This window comes from Aquarana catesbeiana, linkage group LG07, assembly GCF_042186555.1.
Source record: "Aquarana catesbeiana isolate 2022-GZ linkage group LG07, ASM4218655v1, whole genome shotgun sequence".
Lineage (NCBI taxonomy): Eukaryota > Metazoa > Chordata > Amphibia > Anura > Ranidae > Aquarana > Aquarana catesbeiana.
Genome location: NC_133330.1, coordinates 25,004,187 through 25,030,992, shown reverse-complemented (window position 1 = coordinate 25,030,992; position 26,806 = coordinate 25,004,187). Strand labels below are relative to the sequence as shown.

Sequence of the window (26,806 nt, the reverse complement as noted above, 5' to 3'; positions counted from 1 at the left end):
TACAGGTCGAAAGTTATTCATTCCTTAAAAAAAAATAGAGTGGGTATGGAAAATGCTGTATTATAGCCACTGGATGGAGCTTTGGATCTTAGGTAATAAATACTTTTTTTTTTTTGTTCACAAACTGTTAATTGAGAAATAACGTATGTCCAATATTATTACAAAATATAAACACCCATGTTTAAAAAAAAAATTGATACATTTAATAGACATGTGCAATTCGATTCCTTCCGAATTTGTTTTTCAACGAATTTCGACAAATTCGTAAAATTCGAAAATATCCGAATTAACGAAACCCTGTTTAACAAATTTTTCCGAAAACTCTAAATTCGAAAATCCGGAAATTCGAAATTTCATAGATTTGTCAATTTGAAATTTGAACATTCGAAAATTCGAAAATAAACAGATTCAAAAGAACGAAAATCCGAAAATTCGAAAATCTGAAAAAATGAACTAACTAATAATAACTTAACTATTGCTAACTAAAAAATTATAGGCATTGGAATTTCCTTTCAAATTTGGCTGTTAGTGAACGTAACGAATACGAATTTATCTGAAGTTACACATTTTCCGAAATAACGAATGCTGCATCTAAAAGAAAGGAACGTCACAAATTAATAATAATAAGTAACAATAATTAAAAAAACCTTATTATTATTATTATTATTAATGATTAATTTTTTTCTTGTTCCAATTTTTTAGATGCGGCATTCATTATTTCGGATAATTCGTAACTTCGGATAAATTTGTATTCATTGCTTTCACTAACAGCCAAATTTGAAAGGAATTTCCAATACCGATAATTTAATAGTGTCAGGGCTGGGCTCATCCCTTCTTTCTCTGAGCTGGCCGCTCAGCTGTCGGCTAATTGCCAGCTCCTATCTCTCCACAGGTACTCAGCTGTTGATGATATCCTGCTCGTCAGTCCTGCCTAATTAAGCCGTCCAGTCCAGATGATCTCTGCCTTCGCCTTGGTCAACATCACAGAAACTATCTCCTGCGATCCTGTTCAAGACTTCCTTTGCTGATATCCCTTCTGGCTCCAGATCCTGCTTGCTGTTCCACTACATTGATCCCTGACTTCTGGCTTGGCTGACTATGCGTTACGGTTACTGAACTTTGGCTATGTTTTGACTACATTTGTTCTTTTTACTTTTAGACCCCTTTCACACTGGAGGTGTTTTTTTTTAGGCGCTACAGTGCTAAAAATAGCACCTGCATAGCGTCTGAAAAAAGTCTCAGCTGCAAACCAGTGTGAAAGCCCGAGGGCTTTCACACTGGGGCGCTGCGCTGGCAGGGCATCACAAAAAGTCCTGCCAGCAGCTTCTTTGCAGCGGTGTAGGAGTGGTGAATACACCGCTCCTCCGCTGCTCCTGCCCATTGAAAATAATGGGACAGCGCTGCCATACCGCCGGCAAAGCGCGTTTTATGGGCAAATTTAACCCCTTTTCGGCATCGGCGGTAAAGCGATGCTATTTTTAGCGCTGGTTTACCATTGTTTTAGCGGCGCTATTCGGCCGCTAGCTGGGCGATTTTTAACGACGGTAAAGCGGCGCTAAAAATAGCATTGCTTTACCGCCGATGCCCGGGGCGGCTCAGTGTGAAAGGGGTCTTATTATTAAACAAGTGTGATTTAACTGTACTTCTGTCCTGGTCTGATTTCATGGTTTCTGACAAATAGTTATTATTAGTTAGTTATTATTTTGGATTTCGGATTTTTGAATTTTTGGATTTTTGAATTTTCGGATTTTTGAATTTTCGGATTTTTGAATTTTCGGATTTTTGAATTTCTGAATTTTCCAATTTTCGGATTTTTCGGATTTCAGATTTTTCACATTTTCAAATTTCCCAATTCCAGAATTTTCGGATTTTCCGAATTTCCAAATCTCAGAATTTTAGAATTTCCGGATTTCGGATTTTTGGATGTATGAATTTACGAATTTTGATCATAACGAATTACCCGAAAAAAAGGAAAACAAACTTTTCGGCAGTGCACATGTCTAAAATGTAATAGGCATAAGAGCTGCTAGGTTTACGATTTTATAATAAACAGATCAAAAGGAGAAAACAAGCAGCCTCTAAGTAACAGATTTTTTTTTTTTTTTTTTTTTTTAGGTTGGGGGAGGGGGGTGTTGGGGGTGGGGTAGGCAAGTACTGATTTTTATTGGCTCCCACTTCCACAATCCTTGTCTAGGTGAGGATCTCTTGCCCCGCCCCTCCATTCTCCATTCACAAAGTACTATGTGTGAACTTACACACGCACAGAGGGAAGCCAGCTGTGGTTCCTCAGGAAGCCACAGTCGGCTCCTGTATCCAAGATGGCGGCACGGACGACCGCAGCAGCTGCGGGAAGACAACTCTGGACCTCAGACACTAATTTTAAAAAGTCAGCAGTCACAGTATTTGTACCTGCTGACACAATTGGGTATTTTCCTGACTCGCTCAGCAGTTGTTTTATGAATGAATAACATTCGACCTGTAGCGGAAATAGAAGGGGAACATTCAGGGCTGGTTCACACCACAAAACCGCACTCCAGATACGTTCCGGATGCGTTTCTGCAATGCATGTTTTTAACGTGTTTTTGATGCGTTCTGGTGCAGTATTGATGCGTTTCCAGATGCATTGAGATGCTTTTTTTTTTTTTTTGTCTTTTTTTACTGTTTTTTATTTTTCACTGGTCCAGTGCATTTTTTAATGCATTTTTTAAATGTTCCAGTGCATTCCGGTGCATTTTTTATGCATTTTAGGGCTGGTTCACTCCAAAAAAACACTCCAGATGCATTTGTGCATGCACGTTTTTTAATGCATTTTTGATGCATTCTGGTGCGTTTTTGATGTGTTTCTGGATGCCTTCCAGATGCTTTTTTCTTCTTCTTTATTGTTTTTTTAGGGTCAGGTGTGTTTTTAATGCGTTTTTGATGTGTTCCTGTGCATTCCGGTGCGTTTTTTGATGCGTTTTACCGCATTCCAGTGCCGGAAAAATGCATGTTCTACTTTTTTTTTCTGGAGCTGACCGCACTGGAGTAAAATATGCAGTTGGAAACCATATAACCTCCTTTCAATGCGTTTTTGATGCTGAAAAAAAAACCCCGCACTGGACTGCATGTGGTGTGAACTGGCGCTCAGTTTGCCAAGCTTGGCTGTACCAAGATGAGCGACCTCCAGCAACCAATCGGATGCCTAGCTAAACCCTAAAAACAAAAGTTTCATAAATTGCAGCTTTCCAATCCTTTCATGTATTGACTGCCTTCGTTTTCTTTCCTAGGCTTTAGTTTTCAGCTGGTGATCCTGCCAGTAATACACTTCCTGTCCCAGTGACTACGCTCACTGTGCTGTATCAATGAGGGATTGACGTTGTCAGCTCCCCCCTCCCACTACTAAGACATGGAGACAACCCGGGGGGTAGTTGTGGGAACACCATGGAAGGGATCACCGTGAAGAAAATACATTTTAAACAGAAAATTCTTCCACTATATTCACAGTATCAGTATTAGTGTTAACAATGTAACAATTGTGTAATGATCCCCGTGTCCCCAACGGTGCAAGAAACCCAATCACATAACACACTGCTTAATTAGTCGGTGAAATTGATTGGTTGATTTTCTCTAGAAAGCAGCCGCAGCCTATCTAGAAAAGCCTGTCCCCTGCCAGCAGCTGCGGAGGGACACTCTTGCTCTCTGTGTGGAAGCAGTGGTCTCTCTACAGAGGTCCAGCAGGGCTCCCTGCTCTGCTATCAGCAAACTTCCTGCCTCCTGATGTTAGGAGACCTCGAGCTCTCGCCAGACTTCTATATAGTATGACAAGGGGGAGTGTCAGACCGCTGCAGAGAGACTACTGATTCCACACAGAGAGTAAGGATCCTTCTCTGCAGCATGCTGGCAGGGGACGGGCTTTTCTCCTCAGGATGTGGCCGGTGCCTAAAGAAAACACGTGACTGTAACATGTTTTGTTTTGCAATGCATCTGGAATGGATTTCGCTGGTTTGAACGGAAAGTTCAGTTGGGTTTTTTATATGTCATCATTATTTACAGAGAATGTTGGAATCCGTGAGAATGAAAATTGTTACTGCCGGCGTGTCTGCTGGACTCTGATTTACTGACTTACACGTGACGTGACATGTTCTTCTATCCTCATGGTGGTCATACATGTGTCATGTGATGTATCAATTATAAAACACAAACATTCATTAACCTCCAATCACAAACCAGGGACCCTCCATTCACAAACCAGGGACCCTCCATTCACAAACCAGGACCCTCCAATCACAAACCAGGACCCTCCAATCAAAAACCAGGACCGTCCATTCACAAACCAGGACCCTCCCATCACAAACCAGGGACCCTCCAATCACAAACCAGGACCCTCCAATCACAAACCAGGACCGTCCATTCACAAATTCGGACCCTCCATTCACAAACCAGAACCGTCCATTCACAAACCAGGACCCTCCCATCACAAACCAGGGACCCTCCAATCACAAACCAGGACCCTCCAATCACAAACCAGGACCGTCCATTCACAAATTCGGACCCTCCATTCACAAACCAGAACCCTCCATTCACAAACCAGGACTGTCCATTCACAAATTCGGACCTTCCATTCACAAACCAGGACTGTCCATTCACAAATTCGGACCTTCCATTCACAAACCAGGACTGTCCATTCACAAATTCGGACCTTCCATTCACAAACCAGGACCCTCCATTCGCAAACTTGGACCCTCCATTCACAAATTCGGACCCTCCAATCACAAACCAGGACCCTCCATTATAAAAGTAGGAACCCTCCATTCATGACCAGGGACCCTCTATTCACTAAGCATCTATATCTGATATCTGGAGGGTCGCCGAGGAAGCTGACAATCACTGTAGTATTCCTTGCTACATACATTGATAGCCATGGACAGATGCTGCTTCCTCTTCCTCTTCGGTCCCCACCTCCACCATTCGGAGAATGTCTTGTATTTTTGTCTCAACAAATAAAAGGCATTGTCTGGCTGGATGAGGAGGAGAGGACGGGCGATGACATCCCAATATCCACCTCCTCCAATCAGACAACGCCTTGTATTCATTGCAAAAAATACTCAATCCTCAAATATCAATACATTGTGACTTCGGCTACATTTACACTATTGTGACCCCCAAAGTCACGCAATTTGTAGTGCGACTTTGGAATGCGGCTTCGAGTGCAGCTTTGACCCAACTTTACACTTCTTGGATCAAAGTTGCATCAAAAGCAGCATCAAAGTAGTGCAGGAAACTTTTCGATGTCCTTGATTTTCGCATAGGAACGGGTGCCATTGAAATCAATGCCATGCCATGCCACTTTATGTGTCCAAAGTCGCATCACAAGTCGCAGCCTTAGGCTGCATTCCCAGCTCTGCGTTTTTCAATCATGGGCAGATTTTCCCGCGATTCTGCTCATGATTTCAAAGCGCCGAGGTGCGAATGACAAATCGCAGAACGCACATTTGAGATGCCATTCATTTGAATGCCACCTAAAATCGCGGTGTGGTTCTGCCGCAATTGTCGCACGATAGATTGCGCTGCAATCGGGGCAAACCGCGTGTCACCTCCCAAAAAAATATTTCAGGAGCTACTTTTGTGGCGACATGCTTCACACGATGCGGGTCGCCGCAACTGCAGGCGCAATTTATCGCATGACAATGACGCCGCAATTTTAGGTGCCATTCAAATGAACGGCATCTCAAATTCTGCGATTTGTCGTTCACACCACGGCACTTTGAAATCGCTGGCCAGAATCGCGGCAAACCTGTGCTCGCGATGCAAAACGCAAATGTGGGAATTCACCCAAAGTCACAATGTATTGATATTTGAGGATTTCAGCGATCAATAATGATCAATAACGATCAGCGGAATCATTGTACAAGCGATCGCAGACAACAAATTCATCATCAATAGACACAACACAATGCTGTTCCTTTCTTTCCGATTGGCAAAAAAAGTAAACGATATAGATCAAAATGGCACCGAAATCGCGGCGTCGGTCTGCCACGATTACCGTGCGATAAAATGCGCTGCAATCACCACATCGCGTGAAGCAGGTCGCCCAAAAAGTAGCTCCTGAACATTTTGTTTGTGGGCGACAAGCTTCACGCGATGCGGTTTGCGGTGATTACATCGCATTTTATCGCACGGCAATCGCGGCAGAACCACACTGCCATTTTAGGTGGCATTCAAATCAATGGCATCTCAAATGTGCGTTCTGCGAAATGTCATTCGCACCTCGGCGCGTTGAAATCAAGACAGAATCGCAGAGCTGGGAATGCAGCCTAAGGCTCCGTTCCCACAAACCGCATCGCGTGAAGCTTGTCGCCCCCACAAACAAAAAGTTCAGGAGCTGCTTTTTTGGGGGACGTGCTTTAGTGCGATGCGGGTGGCTGCGATTTATCACGCGGCAGCACCGCACTGCGATTTTTAGGCGCCATTCAAACGAATGGCATCTCAAATTCTGCGATTTGACCTTCACACCTCGGCGCTTTGGAATCGCGGCAAATTGGTGCCCGCGATGCAAAACGCAAATGTGGGAATGCATCCAAAGTCACAATGTATTGAGTAAGTTCAGGAGTGACATGCTTTCACGCGACGCGGGTCGCCGCAACTGCAGCGCAGTTTATCGTGCGACAGCACCGCACTGCGATTTTAGGCGCCATTCAAATTGCGCTTTCTGCGATTTGTCATTCACATCTCGGCGGGCGGAAATCACGGTAAAATCTGTGCCTGCGATTCAAGACGCAGAGGTGGGAATGCAGCCTTATAACTGAGAATCTTTTTTTTTTTTTAATAAATTCCTACGAACGTTTCAGGAAAAAGTAAATTAAATGTCACTTACCAGCGATCGCCGCGAGTCCCGGCAACATGGCGGAGAAGACGGGCGCGTTCCACCGGTGACGGGAAGACGGCGTCCTCATCAACTTCACACCGGTCTGTGGGAAGCCGCGTCTTCTTCACAGCTATTCCCGAGCCGCGGCGGGGCTGACGGAGAGACGAAAGTTCATTGTTAATTTGGCAGCGATGAGCGGAACGCACTGCAAAGAAAATATTTTTCTCTCTGTGATCCGCCATTGGCTGCCGAGCTGAGACAATCCGGAGCTTTTCCAAATCTCACATTCCCTCCTTGTTCTGTGTACGGGACGTAGAACAAAAAAAACCAAAAAACTGCCATTTATTGGAGGAGTGGAACGTAGTGAACGTGTAAGGTGCAAGATTTAAAGCCGTATTAAACCCAAAAGCAAACATTTATTATCTTTTGCAGTTTAGCAATTCTTAGATGTGATGACTGCATTCGTTTTCTTTTTTAGGCTTTTTTTTTTTTTTCTTATTTTTCATCTGGTGATCTGGCCAACAAGTCTGCTGTTTTTCCGGAAGCACAGCGCTCCAGCAGAATGTATCAGTTTACATGGATAAGACAAAGTATTTACCACTGCCATTGGTGCTTACAATGATCAGCTTTTATTCATTTATGTAGAACCTTTTCTCCCAAAGAAAAAAAAAAACAGTTTGCTGTAACTGCTTATAAAGCATTAGCTGGAGTCTGGCTTGCATTTGTTAGTGTATCTAAATATGTTAGTACATCTTATGCCCATAGGTGTGCGCCCCAAAGCTCAAACACACACACTACTCACATCACTCACCATGTTCATTCAGAAAGGGAAGGGGCTGATAAATACATATTTACCGGCCCCTTCCCTCACTCCTAAAACATCAGCAACAGCCGGCAGGAGAGGAGAGGAGGGAAGCCAGAAGTGCTGCAGAGGGAAGGAGTGGGGAGCCAGGGCAGTTGGGGGGAATCTGTGCTGCACAGGGTGATTAGGGTGTGCCTGGGCACACCCGGCACACCCTGTGCGCGCGCCTATGCTTATGCCCCGTACACACGATCGGACATTCCGACATCAAAATCCACGTTTTTTTTTTTCCGATGGATGTTGGCTCAAACTTGTCTTGCATACACACGGTCACACAAATCTTGTCGGAAATTCCGGACGCCAAGAACGAGGTGACGAACGACACACGTACGACGAGCCGAGAAATATGAAGTTCAATAGCCAGTGCGGCTCTTTTGCTTGATTCCGAGCATGCGTGGCACTTTGCGCGTCGGAAATTGTGTACACACGATCGGAATTTCCGACAACGGATTTTGTTGTCGTGAAAATTTGAGATCCGGATCTTAAATTCGTTTGTCGGAAATTCCGGCGGAAAATGTCCGATGGAGCCCACACTGGGTCGGAATTTCCAACAAAAAGCTCCCATCGAACATTTGTTGTCGGAAGTTTCGACCGCGTGTACGCGGCATAATGCTCCCCTCCCCCCCCCGGACTGACAGTGACTGCCGTCTCCTGTGCCCCCCGTGCTCCTTCATCCAGAGTGGAGGCGTTCTAACACAAGAGGTGTGTTGGCCACCAGCCTAAAAAAGCCTAAAAAAAAAAAAAAACCAATGCAGCCACCACATCTAATGATTGGTAAGCTGCAGCGCGGTCGACCAGTTCTAGGAGATGGTCCATGGATCTGGCGCGCTCTGCCAGCCACATCCGGCTCTGTTCTGCCGCATCCGGTGTGCTCTGTGCTTCAGACACAGCTGATCACAGATTGCGGTAAAGGGCCAATCACAGCTGATCACAATGTAAACAAGCTTGGCAGTTATTGGCATTCCTTGCCTCATGCGCTGTCACAGGAGGAGGAGAGTTGGTAAACGACAATTCTGACAGCGTACATTTACACTGATAATCAGTGCCCATCAGTGCCGCCTCTCATTGCCCATCAGTGCATCCTCATCAGTGCCCATCAGTGCCGCCTCATCAGTGCCAATCAGTGCTGCCTCATCAGTGCCCATCAGTGCCTCATCATCATTGCCGCCTCATCAGTGCTGATCAGTGCTGCCTCATCAGTGCCGATCAGTGCTGCCTATCAGTGCCTCATCCTCAGTGTCGCCTCATCAGTGCCAATCAGTGCTGCCTCATCATCAGTGCCGCCTCATCAATGCTGATCAGTGCTGCCTCATCAGTGCCTCATCATCAGTGCCTCATCATCAGTGCCTCATCATCAGTGCCACCTCATCAGTGCCGATCATTGCCGCCTCATCAGTGCTGATCAGTGCTGCCTCATCAGTGCCCATTAGTGCTGCCTATCAGTGGCCATCAGTGCCTCATCCTCAGTGCCACCTCATCAGTGCCGATCAGTGCTGCCTCATCATCAGTGCCGCCTCATCAGTGCAGATCAGTGCTGTCTCATCAGTGCCTATCAGTGCTGCCTCATCAGTGCTGATCAGTGCTGATCAGTGCTGCCTCATCAGTGCCCATCAGTACTGCCTATTAGTGCTCATCAGTGCCTCATCCTCAGTGCCGCCTCATCAGTGCCAATCAGTGCCCAATTATCAGTGCTCAACAGTGAAGGAGAAAAATTACTCATTTTTAAAATTTTATAATCAAGACAAAGGAAATCTTTTCTTTTTTTTCTAAATTTTCAGTCTTTTTTCATTTGTTTAGAAAAAAATAAAACCCTCAGTGGTGATTAAATACCACCAAAAAAAAGATCTATTTGTCTCAAAAAAACTACAGAAATGTCATCTGTGTACAGTGTTACATGACTGCACAATTGTCATTCAAAGTGTGACAGCGCTGACAGCTGAACATTGGCCTGGGCAGGAAGGGGGGTAAAAGTGTCCGGTATTGAGGGGGTTAAAGAAGGACGCAACAGATACCGAAAACAAACATATTAAAAGGACAGTCCACCCTAAACTCATATTTCAGTTTTTAATAGATGCTGAAGAGATCAACCTCTTAAAGTAGAATTAAAAGCTAAACTTTTTTCTATCATTAATCAGGTTTTTTTTTACCATCTGTCCCCATAGGAGAAATTTCCCTTCACTTCCTGTTCCATAGTTAAAAACAGGAAGTGGGAAGGAAATCCCTTCAAAGTGAGGGAATCCCTGGTTGTCACCAGAACTAGTGTCCCCATTGGAAGATTTCCTCTCTATTCCTGTTCTGGGGACAACCCAAAATTTGACATTTTCTTTTACTTTCAATGATAATGGAAAACAGGACAAATAGAGACGGCGACTCTCCTTAATGCAGGGCACACACAGCAATAAAAACCTGACAGGGGTTCTAATCCCTCTCTACTCTATCCAGAACTAAAAATGAACGTTTTCCCTTTAGCTATACTTTAAACCTGAATTCCAGGCAGATGTAAAAGACACAAATGAATCTCTGTACTATACTATTCTATAGAATCACCAAAATGATGTAGTATGAGGACAAACCCTAATAACCAATTCAATTAGTGTTAAATCAGGAAGGCCCTTGCACTACATTGATGGCGGCTCTAAAGAAGAAGGTACAATCAGATTGTATAGTGTATGGTCAGCTATAGAGAGTCTGATGATGAAGATTCCTCCAGAGAAGGAGCGATGTCCATCGGGTAAAGCGTGGTCGCACTTTGGTGCTCCAGCTGCTGCTGCCAGGGTGTCCCAGGTGGCAGAATAACCATTGTGATGTCACCTGAACCCGCCCACTTCTAGAAACAAGCAGAGGTGGTCGGTTCATATCTGTGCCGTGCGTTTTTGATGAGTTGCGCTTTCGTCTCGTTTCAGGTGGGTTGCCATTGAACTCTATGGAAAGTGTGTGTGGATGAAAGTGCAGCAAAGATGCAGCATGAAGGACCTTATCAATGAATTACACTGAAACCGAAATTACACCGAGAGAGAGAGAGAAAGAAAGAAAGAGAGAAAAAGAAAGAGAGAGAGAGAGAGAGAAAAAGAAAGAAAGAAAGAAAGAAAGAAAGAAAGAAAGAAAGAAAGAAAGAAAGAAAGAAAGAAAGAAAGAAAGAAAGAGATTGTAAATAGGAAGGAATAGAAGAGAAGGGAAAGATAAAATAGGAACGAAAGGGAAAAAATGCAAAGGGAGGGTTGGGAAGAAAAAGGGAAGAGGAATGAAAGGGAAGGAAAAAAGAGGAAGTGGACAGGAGGAAAGGTTAGGAAAGGGGAAAAAAAGGGTGATGGAAGGAAATGAATATGGGAGAGGAGAAAAGGAACGGATGGGAAAGAAAGGGAAAAGGAGGAAAGAAAGAGAAAAGCGAAGAGAAGATGAGAGGAGGGAAGGAAAGAAAGGAGAAGTGAAAAGACGGGAATGGAAGAAAAGGGAAAGGAAGGGAAGGGAGGAAAGGGGACGAGAAAGGAAAGGAAGGGAAAAGAAGGGAAGAGAAGAAATGTAAAGGGAAGAAAAGGGAAGAGAAAAGAAGAAAAGAGAAGGGAAGAGAAGAGAACTGAAGTGCAGCGAAGAGAAGAAACGAGACAGGAAGAAAAAGGAAGAGAATAGAAGGAAGAAAAGACAAGTGAAGGGAAGAGACAGGAAGAAAGAAAGAAAAGAGAAAAGAAGGGAAGAGAAGGGCAAGGAAGGGATGAAACCAGAAGAAAAGAGAAGGGAAGAAAAGAGAAGGAAAGGGAAGACACAGGAAGAAAAGGGAAGAGAAAAGAAGGGAAAAAAAGAGAAAGGAAGGGCAGTGAATGGAAGAGAAGAAAAGAGACAGGAAGAAAATGGAAGAGAAGAGAAGGAAGAAAAGAGACAGGAAAAAAAGGGAAGAGACGGGAAGAAAGAGAAGGGAAGGTATGAAAAGAGAAGGGAAAGGGAAGAGACAGGAAGAAAAGGGAAGAGAAAAGAAGGGAAAAGACTGGAAGAAAAGAGAATGGAATGGAAGAGAAGGGAAACGAAGGGCAGGGAAGAGAAGGGAAGAAAAGAGAAGGAAGAAGAAGAGAAAAGAAGGAAAGAAAAGAGAAAAGGTAAAGAAGAGAAGAGAGAATAGGAGAGAGAAAGTGAGGAGAAGAGGAGGAAATGGAAGGGAAAAGAAAGATAAAGAAGAGAAGAGAAAAATGAAGCGAAAGAAAGGGAGGAGAGGAGAAGAAAGAAAGTGATGGGAAGGGAAGAGAATGGAAGGGCAAATTAGGGAAGAGAAATATGGAAAGGGCAGAGAAGAGAAGAAGCAGTGGAGGGATGGAGAGGAGAATCTGGCAGTGCGGGAAGATTCATGGTGCCCCCCATCACCCCCCTCCCTGTGTCTGCAGAGCTCAGGGGTCTCATGTAGTGACAGGTGTATCTGGGAAGCCCCCCATAGACTCACCCCTGGCTTGGCTCTCACACAGCGGACGCTCCCTCCAGTATAGGGATCTGATGAGCTCTCCAGTCCCGGAGCTCAGCCTGAATCCAGTCCCAGCCAAAGCCTTCTGTCAGGAAAGCGGATTGGAGGGAGTGCGGCTCGGAGTGTGTGGCAGAGACAGAAGTTTCCACACACAGGCAACTGTACATACAAAGCAGGAGTGTTCCCAGGCTGGCTGAGCGGGGATGTGAGGGGGGGTAATAAGCCACAAGTCCACTCATGTTACACTATGTCCCCATTATACTCACACAGGGTGTCATGTAGTGTGACACCGACAGACAGGCAGCACTGACACCCAACAGGCTCATTCATAAAGCAGAGCAAGGAGCAACTGTAATGGGCAAAGTGATGAAACTGATAAAAATCCTCAGATCTGATTGGTTGCTGTGGATTACTACACCGCACACACAATTCCTGCACCACACACAACGTTCCCGCACCGTACACACCGTTACCGTACACAACGTTACCGCACCGTACACACTGTTCCAGCACCGTACACACCGTTCCTGCACCATACACACTGTTCCTGCACCACATACACCGTTCCCGCACCGTACACACCGTTCCCGCACCGTACACACCGTTCCCGCACCGTACACACCGTTCCCGCACCGTACACATCGTTCCTGCACCGCGCACACCGTTCCTGCACCGCACACATCGTTCCTGCACCATAAACACCGTTCCTGCACCATACACACTGTTCCTGTACCGCGCACATCGTTCCTGCACCGCGCACATCGTTCCTGCACCGTACACATCGTTCCTGCACCGTACACATCGTTCCTGCGCCGTACACATCATTCCTGCACCGCACACAGCGTTCCTGCACCGCGCACATTGTTCCTGCACCACGCACATCGTTCCTGCACCGTACACATCGTTCCTGCACGTACACATCATTCCTGCACCGTACACATCGTTCCTGCACCGTACACATCGTTCCTGCACCGCACACAGCGTTCCTGCACCACACACAATGTCGTTCCTGTACCGTACACACTGTTACCGCACCATACACACCGTTACCGCACCGTACACACCGTTCCCGCACCACACACAACGTTCCCACACCGTACACACCGCTACCGTACACAACGTTACCGCACCGTACACACTGTTCCAGCACCGTACACATCGTTCCTGCACCGCACACATCGTTCCTGCACCATAAACACTGTTCCTGCACCATACACACTGTTCCTGCACCGCGCACATCGTTCCTGCACCGTACACACTGTTACCGCACCGTACACACTGTTCCCGCACCGTACACATCGTTCCTGCACCGCGCACACCGTTCCTGCATCGCACACATCGTTCCTGCACCGCACACATCGTTCCTGCACCATAAACACCGTTCCTGCACCATAAACACCGTTCCTGCACCATACACACTGTTCCTGTACCGCGCACATCGTTCCTGCACCGCGCACATCGTTCCTGCACCGTACACATCGTTCCTGCACCGTACACATCATTCCTGCACCGCACACAGCGTTCCTGCACCGCGCACATCGTTCCTCCACCGCGCACATCGTTCCTGCACCATACACATCGTTCCTGTTCGTACACATCGTTCCTACACCGTACACATCGTTCCTGCACCGTACACATCGTTCCTGCACCGTACACATCATTCCTGCACCGCACACAGCGTTCCTGCACCACACACAACGTCGTTCCCGTACCGTACACACTGTTACCGCACCATACACACCGTTACCGCACCGTACACACCGTTCCCGCACCGCACACCGTTCCCGCACCGCACACACCATTCCTGCACACCGTTCCTGCACCGCGCACACCGTTCCCACGTTGCACACACGGTTCCTGCACCGCACACATCATTCTTGCACTGCACACATCGTTCCTGCACCGTGCACACCGTTCCTGCACCACGCACACAGTTCCTGCACCGCGCACACCGTTCCTGCACTGCGCACACCGTTCCCGCACCGCACACACCATTCCTGCACACCGTTCCTGCACCGCGCACACCGTTCCCACGTTGCACACACGGTTCCTGCACCGCACACATCATTCTTGCACTGCACACATCGTTCCTGCACCGTGCACACCGTTCCTGCACCACGCACACAGTTCCTGCACCGCGCACACCGTTCCTGCACCGCGCACATCGTTCCTGCACTGCGCACATCGTTCCTGCACCGCACACATCGTTCCTGCACCGCACACATCGTTCCTGCACCGTACACATAATTTCTGCACCGTACACATAATTTCTGCACCGTACACATCGTTCCTGCACCGTACACACCGTTCCTGCACCATACACACTGTTCCTGCACCGCGCACATCGTTCCTGCACCACACACATCGTTCCTGCACCGTACACATTGTTCCTACACCGCACACAGCGTTCCTACACCGCCCACAGCGTTCCTGCACCGCACACAGCGTTCCTGCAAAGCACACATCTTTCCTGCACCGCACACACCGTTCCTGCACCATACACACCATTCCTGCACCGCACACATCATTCCTGCACCGCACATACCATTCTTGCACCGCACACACCATTCCTGCACTGCACACATCATTCCTGCACCGCACACACCATTCCTGCACCGGAAGGATGGAAGGAAGGGAGAGTATGGGGGGAACGAAGGATAAGGAAGGGAGGGAGAGGATGGGGGGAAGGAAGGAAGGAGGGAAGGAGGAAGAAGAAGGAGGGAAGGAAAATGGGTGAAGGAAGGAAGAAAAGGGATGGGAGAAGGAAGGATGGAAGTAAGGGAGAGGATGGGGAAGAAAGGAAGAAGGAAGGAAGGGTATGGGAGAAGGACAGAAATAGGGGAGAGGAGGGGGGAAGGAAGAGGAAGGAAGGAAGAGGATGGGAGAAGGAAGTGATGGGAAAAGGAAGGACGGAAGAAAAGGGAAGGAAAGAAAGGGGGATGGGGAAAGGAGGGAAGAAGAAGGAAGAAGAAAAAGGAAGGAAGGAAAGAAGAGGATGGGAAAAGGAAGGACGGAAGGAAGGTGAAGGAAGGAAGGGAAGGAGAGGATGGGGGAAAGAAGGAGAAGAAAAGGGAAGGAAGGATGGAAGGAAGGGAGACGATGGGGGAAGGAAGGAAGAAGAAGAAGGAAGAAAGGAGATGGGAGAAGGAAGGACAGAAGGAAGGAAGAAGAAGGAAGGAAGGAGATGGGAGAAGGAAGGAAGAGGATGGGGAAGGAAGTGTAAAATGGAGTTGTCTTAAGTAAGAAATGTCACCACATTTGTAATAAGGAAATGATTGTTCCACTTTCCATCCTTTAGAAGTATTTCTCCCTGTAGATCAGATCGGTGCTCCAGGTTGCAGGAGGTCAGTTACACTTCAGGTGACAACAATTTCCCCATTTTTTCAATGTGTCGGCCCTAATGACCCGTTTTGCCCCCCAAACACACATACATTGGTTGCTGACTGAAGTTTGATGTTTAGTTTCCTCTTTAATTGTCTATCACATAATTGCAGCTCCCGGCTCTCACTATGAGGAATGTGTGTGCTCCTTCCAAACTTATAACTGGCTTCTGCTTCTAATTAAAGCTTCCCAGCAGGAAGGTGAACACAGCCTGCCCCCTAGGGGAGCACATCTGTCATGGCATGCCGTTTATATTCGGAGTACAGGACACCTGCAGTAGCGGTTCATTTACAAAGAGCAGGTCAATATACCCCTTTTTCTAGATCATTTATGATAGATCAACATGGAAAAATGCTTCCTTCTGCCTGCAGCCGATTGATATCATCATCTCAGCCTAGGCAAAACCCACACTTCCCAACTGTTCCTGATTTGCAGGGACTGTCCCTATATAGGAAACAAGTCCCTCTGTTCCTTATTACTCCTCGGATGTTTCTTTTTCCTCTTCCTGGTCTGAGATATAAACCTCTATGGAAAAAAAAATACACTATAGTGTTGTATTTATAAAACATTTGCAGAGCTATTCATCCTGCTAAACTGCATTAATTAAGAATGTTACAAAGCTATTTTCTCTACAGGTCGAATGTTAATCCTTTAAACAGAATAGAGTGATAATACCGCATTATGACCACTAGATGGAGATTGAAATCACAGTAAATAAGTATTTATTTATATAATTGTCAGCTCCATCTAGTGGCCATAATATAGTATTTTCTTGATTCACTCTAAATAAATAAATAGCATTCGATTTGGAGAGAAAATAGTCTGAAAACGTTCAATTTTGCACCTATTCGCAGAGAAAAAAAAATGTGCATGCCAGTTTTCAAGGTTGAATATCTCTGAATTTCTTTATACAACTTATGTAGCTACCAAAAGAGTTAGACTGTTCTAAGTCTCTTATAAACCCCTAAATTAATAGAAAGTATTAAAATGGGTAAATATGCGTGGGGTTTAATCGATTATTATTCTTCATGCTCCGTGTCTCCGGGGGGTGTGGCAGGTTGAATTACCGATGACCGAATGAATAATATTTATGTTTCATTTGCAAGAGCGATGAAAGAGGCGACACGCAGCCACATTCGCCGTCTTTTAAGATCCGAAAGTCAACATGGAAAATATTGTTTCCGCAATGCCTCATTAACGCACAATCCCATCTGTTGATTAATCTTTCACACAAGTTTTTACATCACCGACCAGTCATGAAATATCTTTACTTCGCCCATTTAATCTCGAAGAATGAGCCCCAAACAAGAAACAGAGCCGCTAACGCATGATAGGGGAGCATGAAAGAAGCGCTATTGTTGTTTTACCCTCAGGGGGCCAATGGCGGGACCTTTATTATAAATGTATTTATTTCATTTCCCGTCCGGGAGTCTAAACATTTCGAGGATAGACTCCTTCCACCGATGCTACTTTTATTAAAAAAAAAAAAAATCTGCTCTGTATATATACAGTGGATGTAAAAAGTCTACACACCCCTGTTAAAATGTCAGTTTTCTGTGATGTAAAAAAAATGAGACAAAGATAAATAATTTCAGAACTTTTTCCACCTTCAATGTGACCCATAAACTGTACAACTCAATTGAAAAACAATCTGAAATCTTTAACCACTTAAGGACCAGCCTCGTTTTGGAATTTAGGTGTTTACATGTTTAAAACAGTTTGTTTTTTTTTTGCTAGAAAATTACTTAGAACCCCCAAACATTATATATTGTTTTTTTTTTCTAACACCCTAGAGAATAAAATGCCGGTCATTGCAATACTTTTTTTCACACCGTATTTGCGCAGCGGTCTTACAAGCGCACTTTTTTTGGAAAAAATTCACTTTTTTGAATAAAAAAATAAGACAACAGTAAAGTTAGCCCATTTTTTTTTATATTGTGAAAGATAATGTCACGCCGAGTAAATTGATACCCAACATGTCACGCTTCAAAATTGCGCCCGCTTGTGGAATGGCGGCAAACTTTTACCCTTTAAAAATCTCCATAGGTGACGTTTTAAAAGATTCTACAGGTTGCAGGTTTTGCGTTACAGAGGAGGTCTAGGGCTAGAATTATTGCTCTCGCTCTAATGATTGCGGCGATACCTCACATGTGTGGTTCGACCACCGTTTTCATAGGCGGGCGCTACTCACGTATGCGTTCGCTTCTGCGCGCGAGCTCGTCGGGACGGGGGTTTTAAAAAAAAATAAAAATTATTTTTATTATTTATTTTACATGATTTTATTTATTTTTACACTGTTTTTTTAAAAAAAAAAAAACTGTGTCACTTTTATTCCTATTACAAGGAATGTAAACATCCCTTGTAATAGAAAAAAACATGACAGGACCTCTTAAATATGAGATCTGGGGGTCAAAAAGTCCTCAGATCTCATATTTACATTAAAATGCAATAATAATTAAAAAAAAAAAAGTCATTTAAAAAAACGACATTGAAAAAAATGTGCCTTTAAGACGTATGGGCGGAAGTGACGTTTTGAGGTCGCTTCCGCCCTGCAGTGTCATGGAGACGAGTGGGCGCCATCTTAGCCTCATTCGTCTCCAGGCACAGCAAGGAGACAGATGCGATCGCCTCCGCCGCTACCGACGGCTCCGGTAAGCGTCGGAGGGCACCGGATCGCAGTGGGAGGGGGGGGGGCGGCCCTCTCCCGCCACCGATAAAAGTGATCTTGCGGCAAATCCGCCGCAGAGACCACTTTTATCTGAAAGTCGTCCGCCGCACGAAAACGGGGATACCGGGGTTGTGGCAGCTAGCTGCTGCCATAACAACGATATCCGCCGCCAAACTTTGGACGTACATCGGCGTGCGGCGGTCGGCAAGTGGTTAAGTGGGGGAGGGGAAGTAAAAATAAAAAATTTAAATAATGTGCTTGCATAAGTGTGCACACCCTAATACTGGGGCTGTATCTCTGTTCAGAATTAGGCAATCACATGTTAAATTGGAGTCAGTACACACCGGCCATCATTTAACGTGCCTCTGATTAACCCCAAATAAAGTTCAGCTGTTCTAGTAGGTCTTTCCTGACATTTCCTTATGCCCCGTACACACTAGAGATGTGCGATTCGTTTCGTACAAATTGAAAATTCATACGAATTGCCGTAAATTCGTACGTTCGGGAGGATCCAAAATACAAATTGCAATGCTTCCGAATTTTGTATGAAATACGAAATTTCGTTTACGAATTTCGGATCCAAATTCCTAACGAACATTCGTCATTGTTATGAAAAGTTAACGAACCTTAAAGTTAAAAAAAACCCCAGGAAGTCAGCACAGCACAGGGATGGTGAGAGCCCCTCATAATGAGCACAGCACAGGGATGGTGGGAGCCCCTCATACTGAGCACAGGGATGGTGGGGGCCCCTCATAATGAGCACAGGGATGGTGGGGGCCCCTCATAATGAGCACAGAGATGGTGGGAGCCCCTCATAATGAGCACAGGGATGGTGGGGGCCCCTCATAATGAGCACAGGGATGATGGGAGCCCCTCATAATGAGCACAGCACAGGAATGGTGGGAGCCCCTCATAATGAGCACAGGGATGGTGGGAGCCCCTCATAATGAGCACAGCACAGGAATGGTGGGAGCCCCTCATAATGAGCACAGCACAGGGATGGTGGGAGCCCCTCATAATGAGCACAGGGATGATGGGAGCCCCTCATAATGAGCACAGGGATGGTGGGAGCCCCTCATAATGAGCACAGGGATGGTGGGGGCCCCTCATAATGAGCACAGGGATGGTGGGAGCCCCTCATAATGAGCACAGGGATGGTGGGGGCCCCTCATAATGAGCACAGGGATGGTGGGAGCCCCTCATAATGAGCACAGGGATGGTGGGGGCCCCTCATAATGAGCACAGGGATGGTGGGAGCCCCTCATAATGAGCACAGGGATGGTGGGAGCCCCTCATAATGAGCACAGGGATGGTGGGAGCCCCTCATAATGAGCACAGGGATGGTGGGAGCCCCTCATAATGAGCACAGGGATGGTGGGAGCCCCTCATAATGAGCACAGGGATGGTGGGGGCCCCTCATAATGAGCACAGGGATGGTGGGAGCTCCTCATAATGATAAATTCATCAAAACGAATATTCGTAATTGTTACGAAAAGTTAACGAACCTTCGTATTAAATTCTTATGAAGATTCGGACGCGAATTATGCAATACGAATTAATCCTAATACGGAACGAAATGAATTTATTGACGGCGCACATGTCTAGTACACACGGTTGGATTTTCCAACGAAAAATGTTCGATGGGAGTCTGTTGTATGTAGGTTCCATCGGACATTTTCCATCGGAATTCCCGTCACACAAGGTGTTGGAAACGTTCCTCAGAGATTTTGCTCCATAGTGACATGATGGCATCACGCAGTTGCTGCAGATTTGTCGGCTGCACATCAATGATGAGAATCTCCTGTTCCACCACATCCCAAAGGGGCTCTATTGGATGAGATGTGGTGAGTGTGGAGGCCATTGGAGTACAGGGACCTCATTGTCCAGTGGTGAGATGATTGGAGCTTTGTGACATGGTGACATTATCCTGCTGGAAGGAGCCATTAGAAGATGAGGACACTGTAGTCATAAAGGGATGGACATGGTCAGCAACAATACTCAGGTAGGTCGTGGGGTTTAAACCATGCTCAAGTGGTAATAAGGGGCCCAAAGTGTGCCAAGAAAATATCCCCCCCACCATTACACCCCCACCACCAGCCTGAACCGGTGATACAAGGCAGGATGGATCCATGCGCCAAATTCTGACCCCACCATCTGAATGTCGCAGCTGAAATCCAGACTCATCAGACCAGACAACGTTTTTCCAATCTTCTATTGTCCAATTTTGATGATCCTGTGTGAATTGTAGCCTCAGTTTCCTGTTCTTATCTGACAGGAGTGGCACCCGGTGTGGTCTTCTGCTGCTGTAGCCCATCTGCTTCAAGGTCCGATGTGTTGTGCATTCAGAGATGGTATTCTGCATACCTTGGGTGTAACGAGTGGTTATTTGAGTTACTGTTGCCTTTCTATCATCTCGAACCAGTCTGCCCATTTTCCTCTGACCTCTGGCATCAAAAAGGCATTTTTCTCCACACAACCTCCGCTCACTGGATATTTTCTCTTTTTCAGACCATTCTCTGTAAACCCGAAGAGATGGTTGTGTGTGAAAATCCCAGTAGATCAGCAGTTTTTGAAATACTCAGACCAGCCCGTCTGGCACCAACAACCAGGCCACGTTCAAAGTCACTTAAATCCCCTTTCTTCCCCATTCTGATGCTCGGTTTGAACTTCAGCAAGTCGTCTTCACCACGTCCAGATGCCTAAATGCATTGAGTTGCTGCCATGTGATTGGCTGATTAGCAATTAGTGTTACCAAGCAATTGAACAGGTGTACCTAATAAAGTGGCAGGTAAGTGTATATATATATATATATATATATATATATATATATATATATATATATATATATATATATATACATATATATATATACACAGTATATATATATATATATATATATATATATATATATATATATTAAAAACAAATATATATATATATATATATATATATATATATATATATATATATATATTTAAAAAAAAAAAAAAATATATATATATATACACACACACACACATAGTATATATTGGATTTTGGATACATTGTATGCAGCGGAATCACATAATTGTTTTCTTCTCCCCTCTCCCCTGGTGCTTGCATGGAACTGGGGATGGGGGACACTCTAAAGATGACTCTGTGCCGCTGCCCCCTCCAGGAGGAAATGCCTGAAAATGGCGGGATCACTGGGTTTTATATTAATAAAATAATCAGATTTCTAAAATATATATGACAATTTATATTGTATCAAATTACATTTGATATTACATAAACATTTAAGGTTAAATGAGATTTTAATGACTGAGTTTAGGTTTACTTTAGTATAAAGGCAGATGTCATGAATGAGCAAAAACATGTTTTTTTGGGGGGGTCCATTTGTAAAATGTATTTAAAAAAAAATGCTTGAGACATTTGCACAGCCGTCACAAATAACCCCCGTGCTCTGCCTAATACATTTATTCCCTGTGGTCGTCAGCTCCCTCTAGTGGCCATAATGTGGTAATTTTCCCAATTGAGATATTTCAGGAAAAATGCTGCATTATGGCCACTAGATGGAGCTGACGGAAATAAACGTATTAGGAAAATGATGGGGATTATTTGTGGCGTTTTTTTCATAAATAGATCCTTAAAAGGAGCAAGACACAAAGAAGTCAACTACCTGCTGGGTTTGTTTTTTTTTTTTCATATATTTATTTGCTTGAAGTACAAATTTTAGAACAATCTGCAAATACAAACATATTTCAGACTCACCTAGAACACACTGAATTCCAGTCGTTATTATTTTACATATTTTTTATTTTTTTTCCTTCCCAACGTCTTGTAGTAATTGGTGACCTTCCAGGGTCACAGAGAGATAGACATGGTCATGGATGAGATAGTCTAAAGTCGCTGATCTGGTTTCCTGTACACAGACTATAACCGAATAAAAACAGAGTACATAGGGGCAGATATGGGGGAGATCGAGGAGGATGAGATGGAGATGGCCAACGTGTTTAAAGCTATAGCCCAGTTTTAGATTAAAGTTTTCGTAGAATAAAGGCAAAACTTTTATTGAATCAAAAGAATAAAAATAAAAAGAATAAAAAATAAAAATTTGTGAAAAAAGAAAAACTTTAAAAACATTTTTTTGGGATAGAGTAAGGGAGGGTTGTAACCTCTGTCAGTTTTTTTTTTCCTTTGCCATCTGTGTCCCATGGGGGGAGATTTCCCTTCACTTCCTGTCCCGTAGCCAAAATAGGAAGTGAGAGGAAATCCCTCCAAAGTGATCCAAAAAATGTTTTTAGTTATACTTTAAACCTTAGCATTTAAATGTGTTCCTTGTGTACCAGCTAGGGAGATTTCTGCTCACTTCCTGTCCCGTTGCCAAAACTGGAATTGAGAGTCCCTGGTTGTCACCAGAACTAGTGTCCCCATTGCAAAATTTCCCCTCTATTCCTATGTTGGTGACAACCAAAACTCTGGGGTTTCCATTTATTTTCAGTAATACCAGTAAAAAGTAGGAATGCGCCATTCGTTTCGTTCCGAATTCGTTTTTTTTTACGAATTTCGACAAATTTGGTCATTCGGAAACATCCGAATTAACGACAACGCGTTTAATGAATTTTTCTGAAAACTTGAAAATCCGAAAATCTGAAATAAGAACTATTAAATTATAGTTATTGGAATTTCCTTTTTTGGGATTTTTTTTTTTTCGTTTATCTGATCATTCGTTATGATCGCAATTTGTAAAATCGAAAATTCGGAATTTCGTAAATTCGAAAATCAGAAAGAAGATCCGAAAATTCAAAGGAAGGAAAAGCCGCAAATTCGAAAGAATAACTAACTAACTAACTAACTAACTAACTAATAATAACTAACTATTAAAATTTAGGTATTGGAATTTCCTTTCAAATTTGGCTGTTAGTGAACGTAACAAATATGAATTTATCCGAAGTTACGAATTATCCGAAATAACGAATGCCGCATCTAAACAAATAGAACGGAAAAAAAAAATAATAATAATAAAAAGGTTTTATTATTATTAATATTGTTATTTTACTATTAATTCATTCTGTTCCATTTGTTTAGATGCGGCATTCGTTATTTCGGATAATTCGTAACTTTGGATAAATTTGTATTTGTTACGTTCACTAACAGCCAAATTTGAAAGGAAATTCCAATACCTATCATTTAATAGTCAGTTATTATTTCAGATTTTCAAATTTTCATGTTTTTTCGAATTTATGAATATTCGGAATTCGTAACGAAACGAATTGCACATGTCTAATAGATATCCAGTGACAACTCCAGTTGTTTCAAGCACTGCTTTATGCATTGATATACCTCGTTTTGACCAGTTAGCGAACGTCACGAATACGAATTTATCCGAAGTTACGAATTATCCGAAATAATGAATGCCGCATCTAAACGAATGGAACGTAATAAATTAAACTTTTTATTTTTATTATTATTTATTATTAATTATTTCCGTTCCATTTGTTTAGATGCGGCATTCGTTATTTCGGATAATTCGGAACTTCGCATAAATTCCTATTCGTTACGTTCACTAACAGCCAAATTTGAAAGAAAATTCCAATACCTATAATTTAATAGTTATTATTATTAGTTAATTATTCTTTCGAATTTTCGGATTTTCGTTCTTTCGAATTCTTTTTCTTATTTTTGGATTTTCGAATTTACGAATTGCGATCATAATGAATGACCCGAAAAAAACCCAAAAACGAATGAAACGAAAAGAACAAATTTTTCGGCAGTGCACGTCTTGTAAAAAGGACAAATATAACAGTAAGAAGGACAAATAGAGAGGGTGAATCCCCCTAATAGGGATACAGTCATCAATTAAAACCTGACAGGGGTTTTAATCCCTCTCCACTCTATACAAAAAAAATACTTTTAGTTATACTTTAAACCTTAGAATTTAAATGTGTTCCTTGTGTACCAGCTAGGGAGATTTCTGCTCACTTCCTGTCCCGTAGCCAAAACAGGGATTGAGAGTCCCTGGTTGTCACCAGCACTGGTGTCCTCATTGGGAAAATTTCCCCTCTATTCCTGTAATGGTGACAACCAAAACTCTGGGATTTCCTTTCACTTTCAGTAATAACAGTAAAAAGGACAAATAGAGAGGGCGAATCTCCCTAATAGGGACACAGTCACCAATAAAAACCTGACAGGGGTTCAAATCCTTCCCCACTCTATCCAAAACTAAAAAAAAAAAAAAAAAAAAAGCTTTTAGTTATACTTTAAACCTTAGCATTTAAATGTGTTCTGTGTGTCCTAACTAGGGAGATTTCTCCTCACTTCCTGTCCCACAGCCAATACAGGAAGTGAGAGGAATTCCCTCCAGAGTGAGGGAATTCCCGGTTGTCACCAGAACTTGTACCCCCATTGGAAGATTTTCCCTCTATTCCTGTACCCAAAATTTTGGATTTTCTTTTACATTCAGTGATAACGATAAACAGGACAAATGGAGAGGGTGACTCTTCCTAACGGGGACACAGACATCAATAAAAAAAAACCTACAGGGGTTCTAATTCCTCTCCGCTTTATCCAAAGCTTAAGAAACCTGCCTTTTAGTTATACTTTAAAGGATTTAAATATGTTCTGTGTGTCCTAACTGGGGAGATTTCTCCTCACTTCCTGTCTCGGGTGACAGGTGTCAGATAGGACAGGAAGTGAGGGTAAATCTCAGGAAATAGACAGAATGTAAAGCTGAACGCCAGGCAAACAGCTATGAAATAGATACAGAGGGAACAAATGAAATAGATAACAGCCAAAAGGGTTTATACTGTATATGTGTCTATCCAGTCCTGAGATTTACACAGCTCAGTCACAGAGCACAGGCCTGTCTGGCAGGAGAGGAGACCTGATTTTCTTCTGCTGCCATTAGGTGAACTTTTGCAGGTCTTGTCCCTCCCCCCCGGATTGTAACTGGACAATGAAGGACAAGCAGAAGAACGATGAGCTCATCTCTCTGCTCCCGTCTCCTGTTGCGGCACATTGGTGGCATCACATGGGGCCGGTGTACTGTTATGCCAATCCATGCCCCTGTTGCCCCTCCTCCATCCTACTGTCCATGCCTCTGTTGCCCCTCCTCCACCCTGTGACCCGGAAAAGATGGAAGGAAGATGCTGGCACGGGTCTTCGGTCAGTTTGTGAAAAAAGTCCTTCTTTGAGCCCGATGGCTTGGGTTCATCACCCTTCTTAGATACGGGGTCACCCAGACTGAGGAATCTACATGTAATCGCACCGATGAGAGCCCCAAAACAACATCTAAAGGCTTTTACTGATTCTATAAAAATGCACTTGGCAACCAACGCGTCTTGGGTGCCAAAAAGATCTCCCTTCATCAGGGCTTAAGCAATTTGCTGACATGTTTAATGAGCTCAACACGAAACTCCAGAACGATCAAAAATAGTGTCAGGATTATAAACGGTAATACAGCCAGTGAGTGTTGTCTGTTGGCGGTCATATTTTGTAGACGAAACGCGCTGGGGCATATTGTTTTTTGTGGAATCAATGAGAGTGAAATGCACGTTAGCTCCTCCCCTATAAAAGAAAAAAAGTAGAAGCACACACCGGGAAGCCTTCTGGCTACAAATATTTCAAATAGGCTTCAGTTTAATCTCCTTCTGAGCCATGCTCCCCTAACACACACGTTTTACCCACTTGTGGGCTTAATCGTAAAGGACGTGTAAAAGTAAGCCCACAAAAGGGCGAAACGTGTTAAAGGTGGCATGGCTCAGGAAGAGGTGAGGCTAAAGCCTAGTTGACAAATTTGAAACCAGGCGGCTTCCTGGTGTGTGTGCTTCGATTTTTTTTCTTCCTTTATAGTTGGCAATCAGGTGAGACGGGCCCTTGCAAAGTCAGCACCCAGCAGAGTTTGGAATCACTGGGCTGTACACAGGGGTGAGACGGGCCCTTGCAAAGTCAGCACCCAGCAGAGTTTGGAATCACCGGGCTGTACATGGAGGGGGGGGGGGCCTTGAGCAGCACTTTTTGTTTGATTAGCTCATCTCCTGCTGAAATTGACCAGGTACAGCAGGGCTGGAGCTCAAGGGGAAAAAGCAGCACAAGGATTCAATCAGTTTATGTGCTGACAAGTAGATATGTGCAATTTGTTTTGTTCCAAATTCATTTTTTAACGAATTTCGACAAATTAGTTAATTCGGAAATATCCAAATAATTGAAAACCCGTTTAACAAATTTTTCCAATTATTCTTAAATTCGAATATTCGGAAATCCGAAAATAAGAACGAGGATTCAAAAGAACGAAAATCCGAAAATAAGGACGAAAATTCGAAAACCCGAAAATTTGAAAAATCTGAAATAATAACAACTTAACTATTACTAACTATTAAATGATAGGTATTGGAATTTCCTTTCAAATTTGGCTGTTAGCCAATGTAACGAATACGAATTTATCCGAAGTTACGAATTGTCCGAAATAACAAATACCGTATCTAAACGAATGTAACGTAACAAATTAATAATAATAAATAACCATAATAATAAAAACGTTTTATTAATATTATTAATTCATTCCATTCCATTTGTTTAGATGCGGCATTCGTTATTTCGGATAAATTCGTATTCGTTACATTGGCTAAC

At 43.8% G+C, this 26,806-nt stretch overlaps 1 protein-coding gene across 4 annotated transcripts in view; it reads right to left on the bottom strand.

Moving 5' to 3' along the window:
* Window positions 1–12,309, bottom strand: part of LAMB2 (laminin subunit beta 2) — a 136,804-nt gene extending 124,495 nt beyond the window's left edge. For 2 of the 4 annotated variants that reach the window (XM_073591809.1, XM_073591810.1), the window contains exons 1-2: window positions 12,133–12,309; window positions 6,854–6,996 (exon numbers count right to left, since the gene is read on the bottom strand). In XM_073591809.1, coding sequence (XP_073447910.1) covers window positions 6,854–6,932 — 79 coding nt within the window. In that variant the 5' untranslated portion in view covers window positions 6,933–6,996; window positions 12,133–12,309. The remainder of the gene's footprint in view (window positions 1–6,853; window positions 6,997–12,132) is intronic. The other 2 variants (XM_073591811.1, XM_073591812.1) reach the window with 1 other exon arrangement.
* Window positions 12,310–26,806: the final 14,497 nt, after the last annotated feature.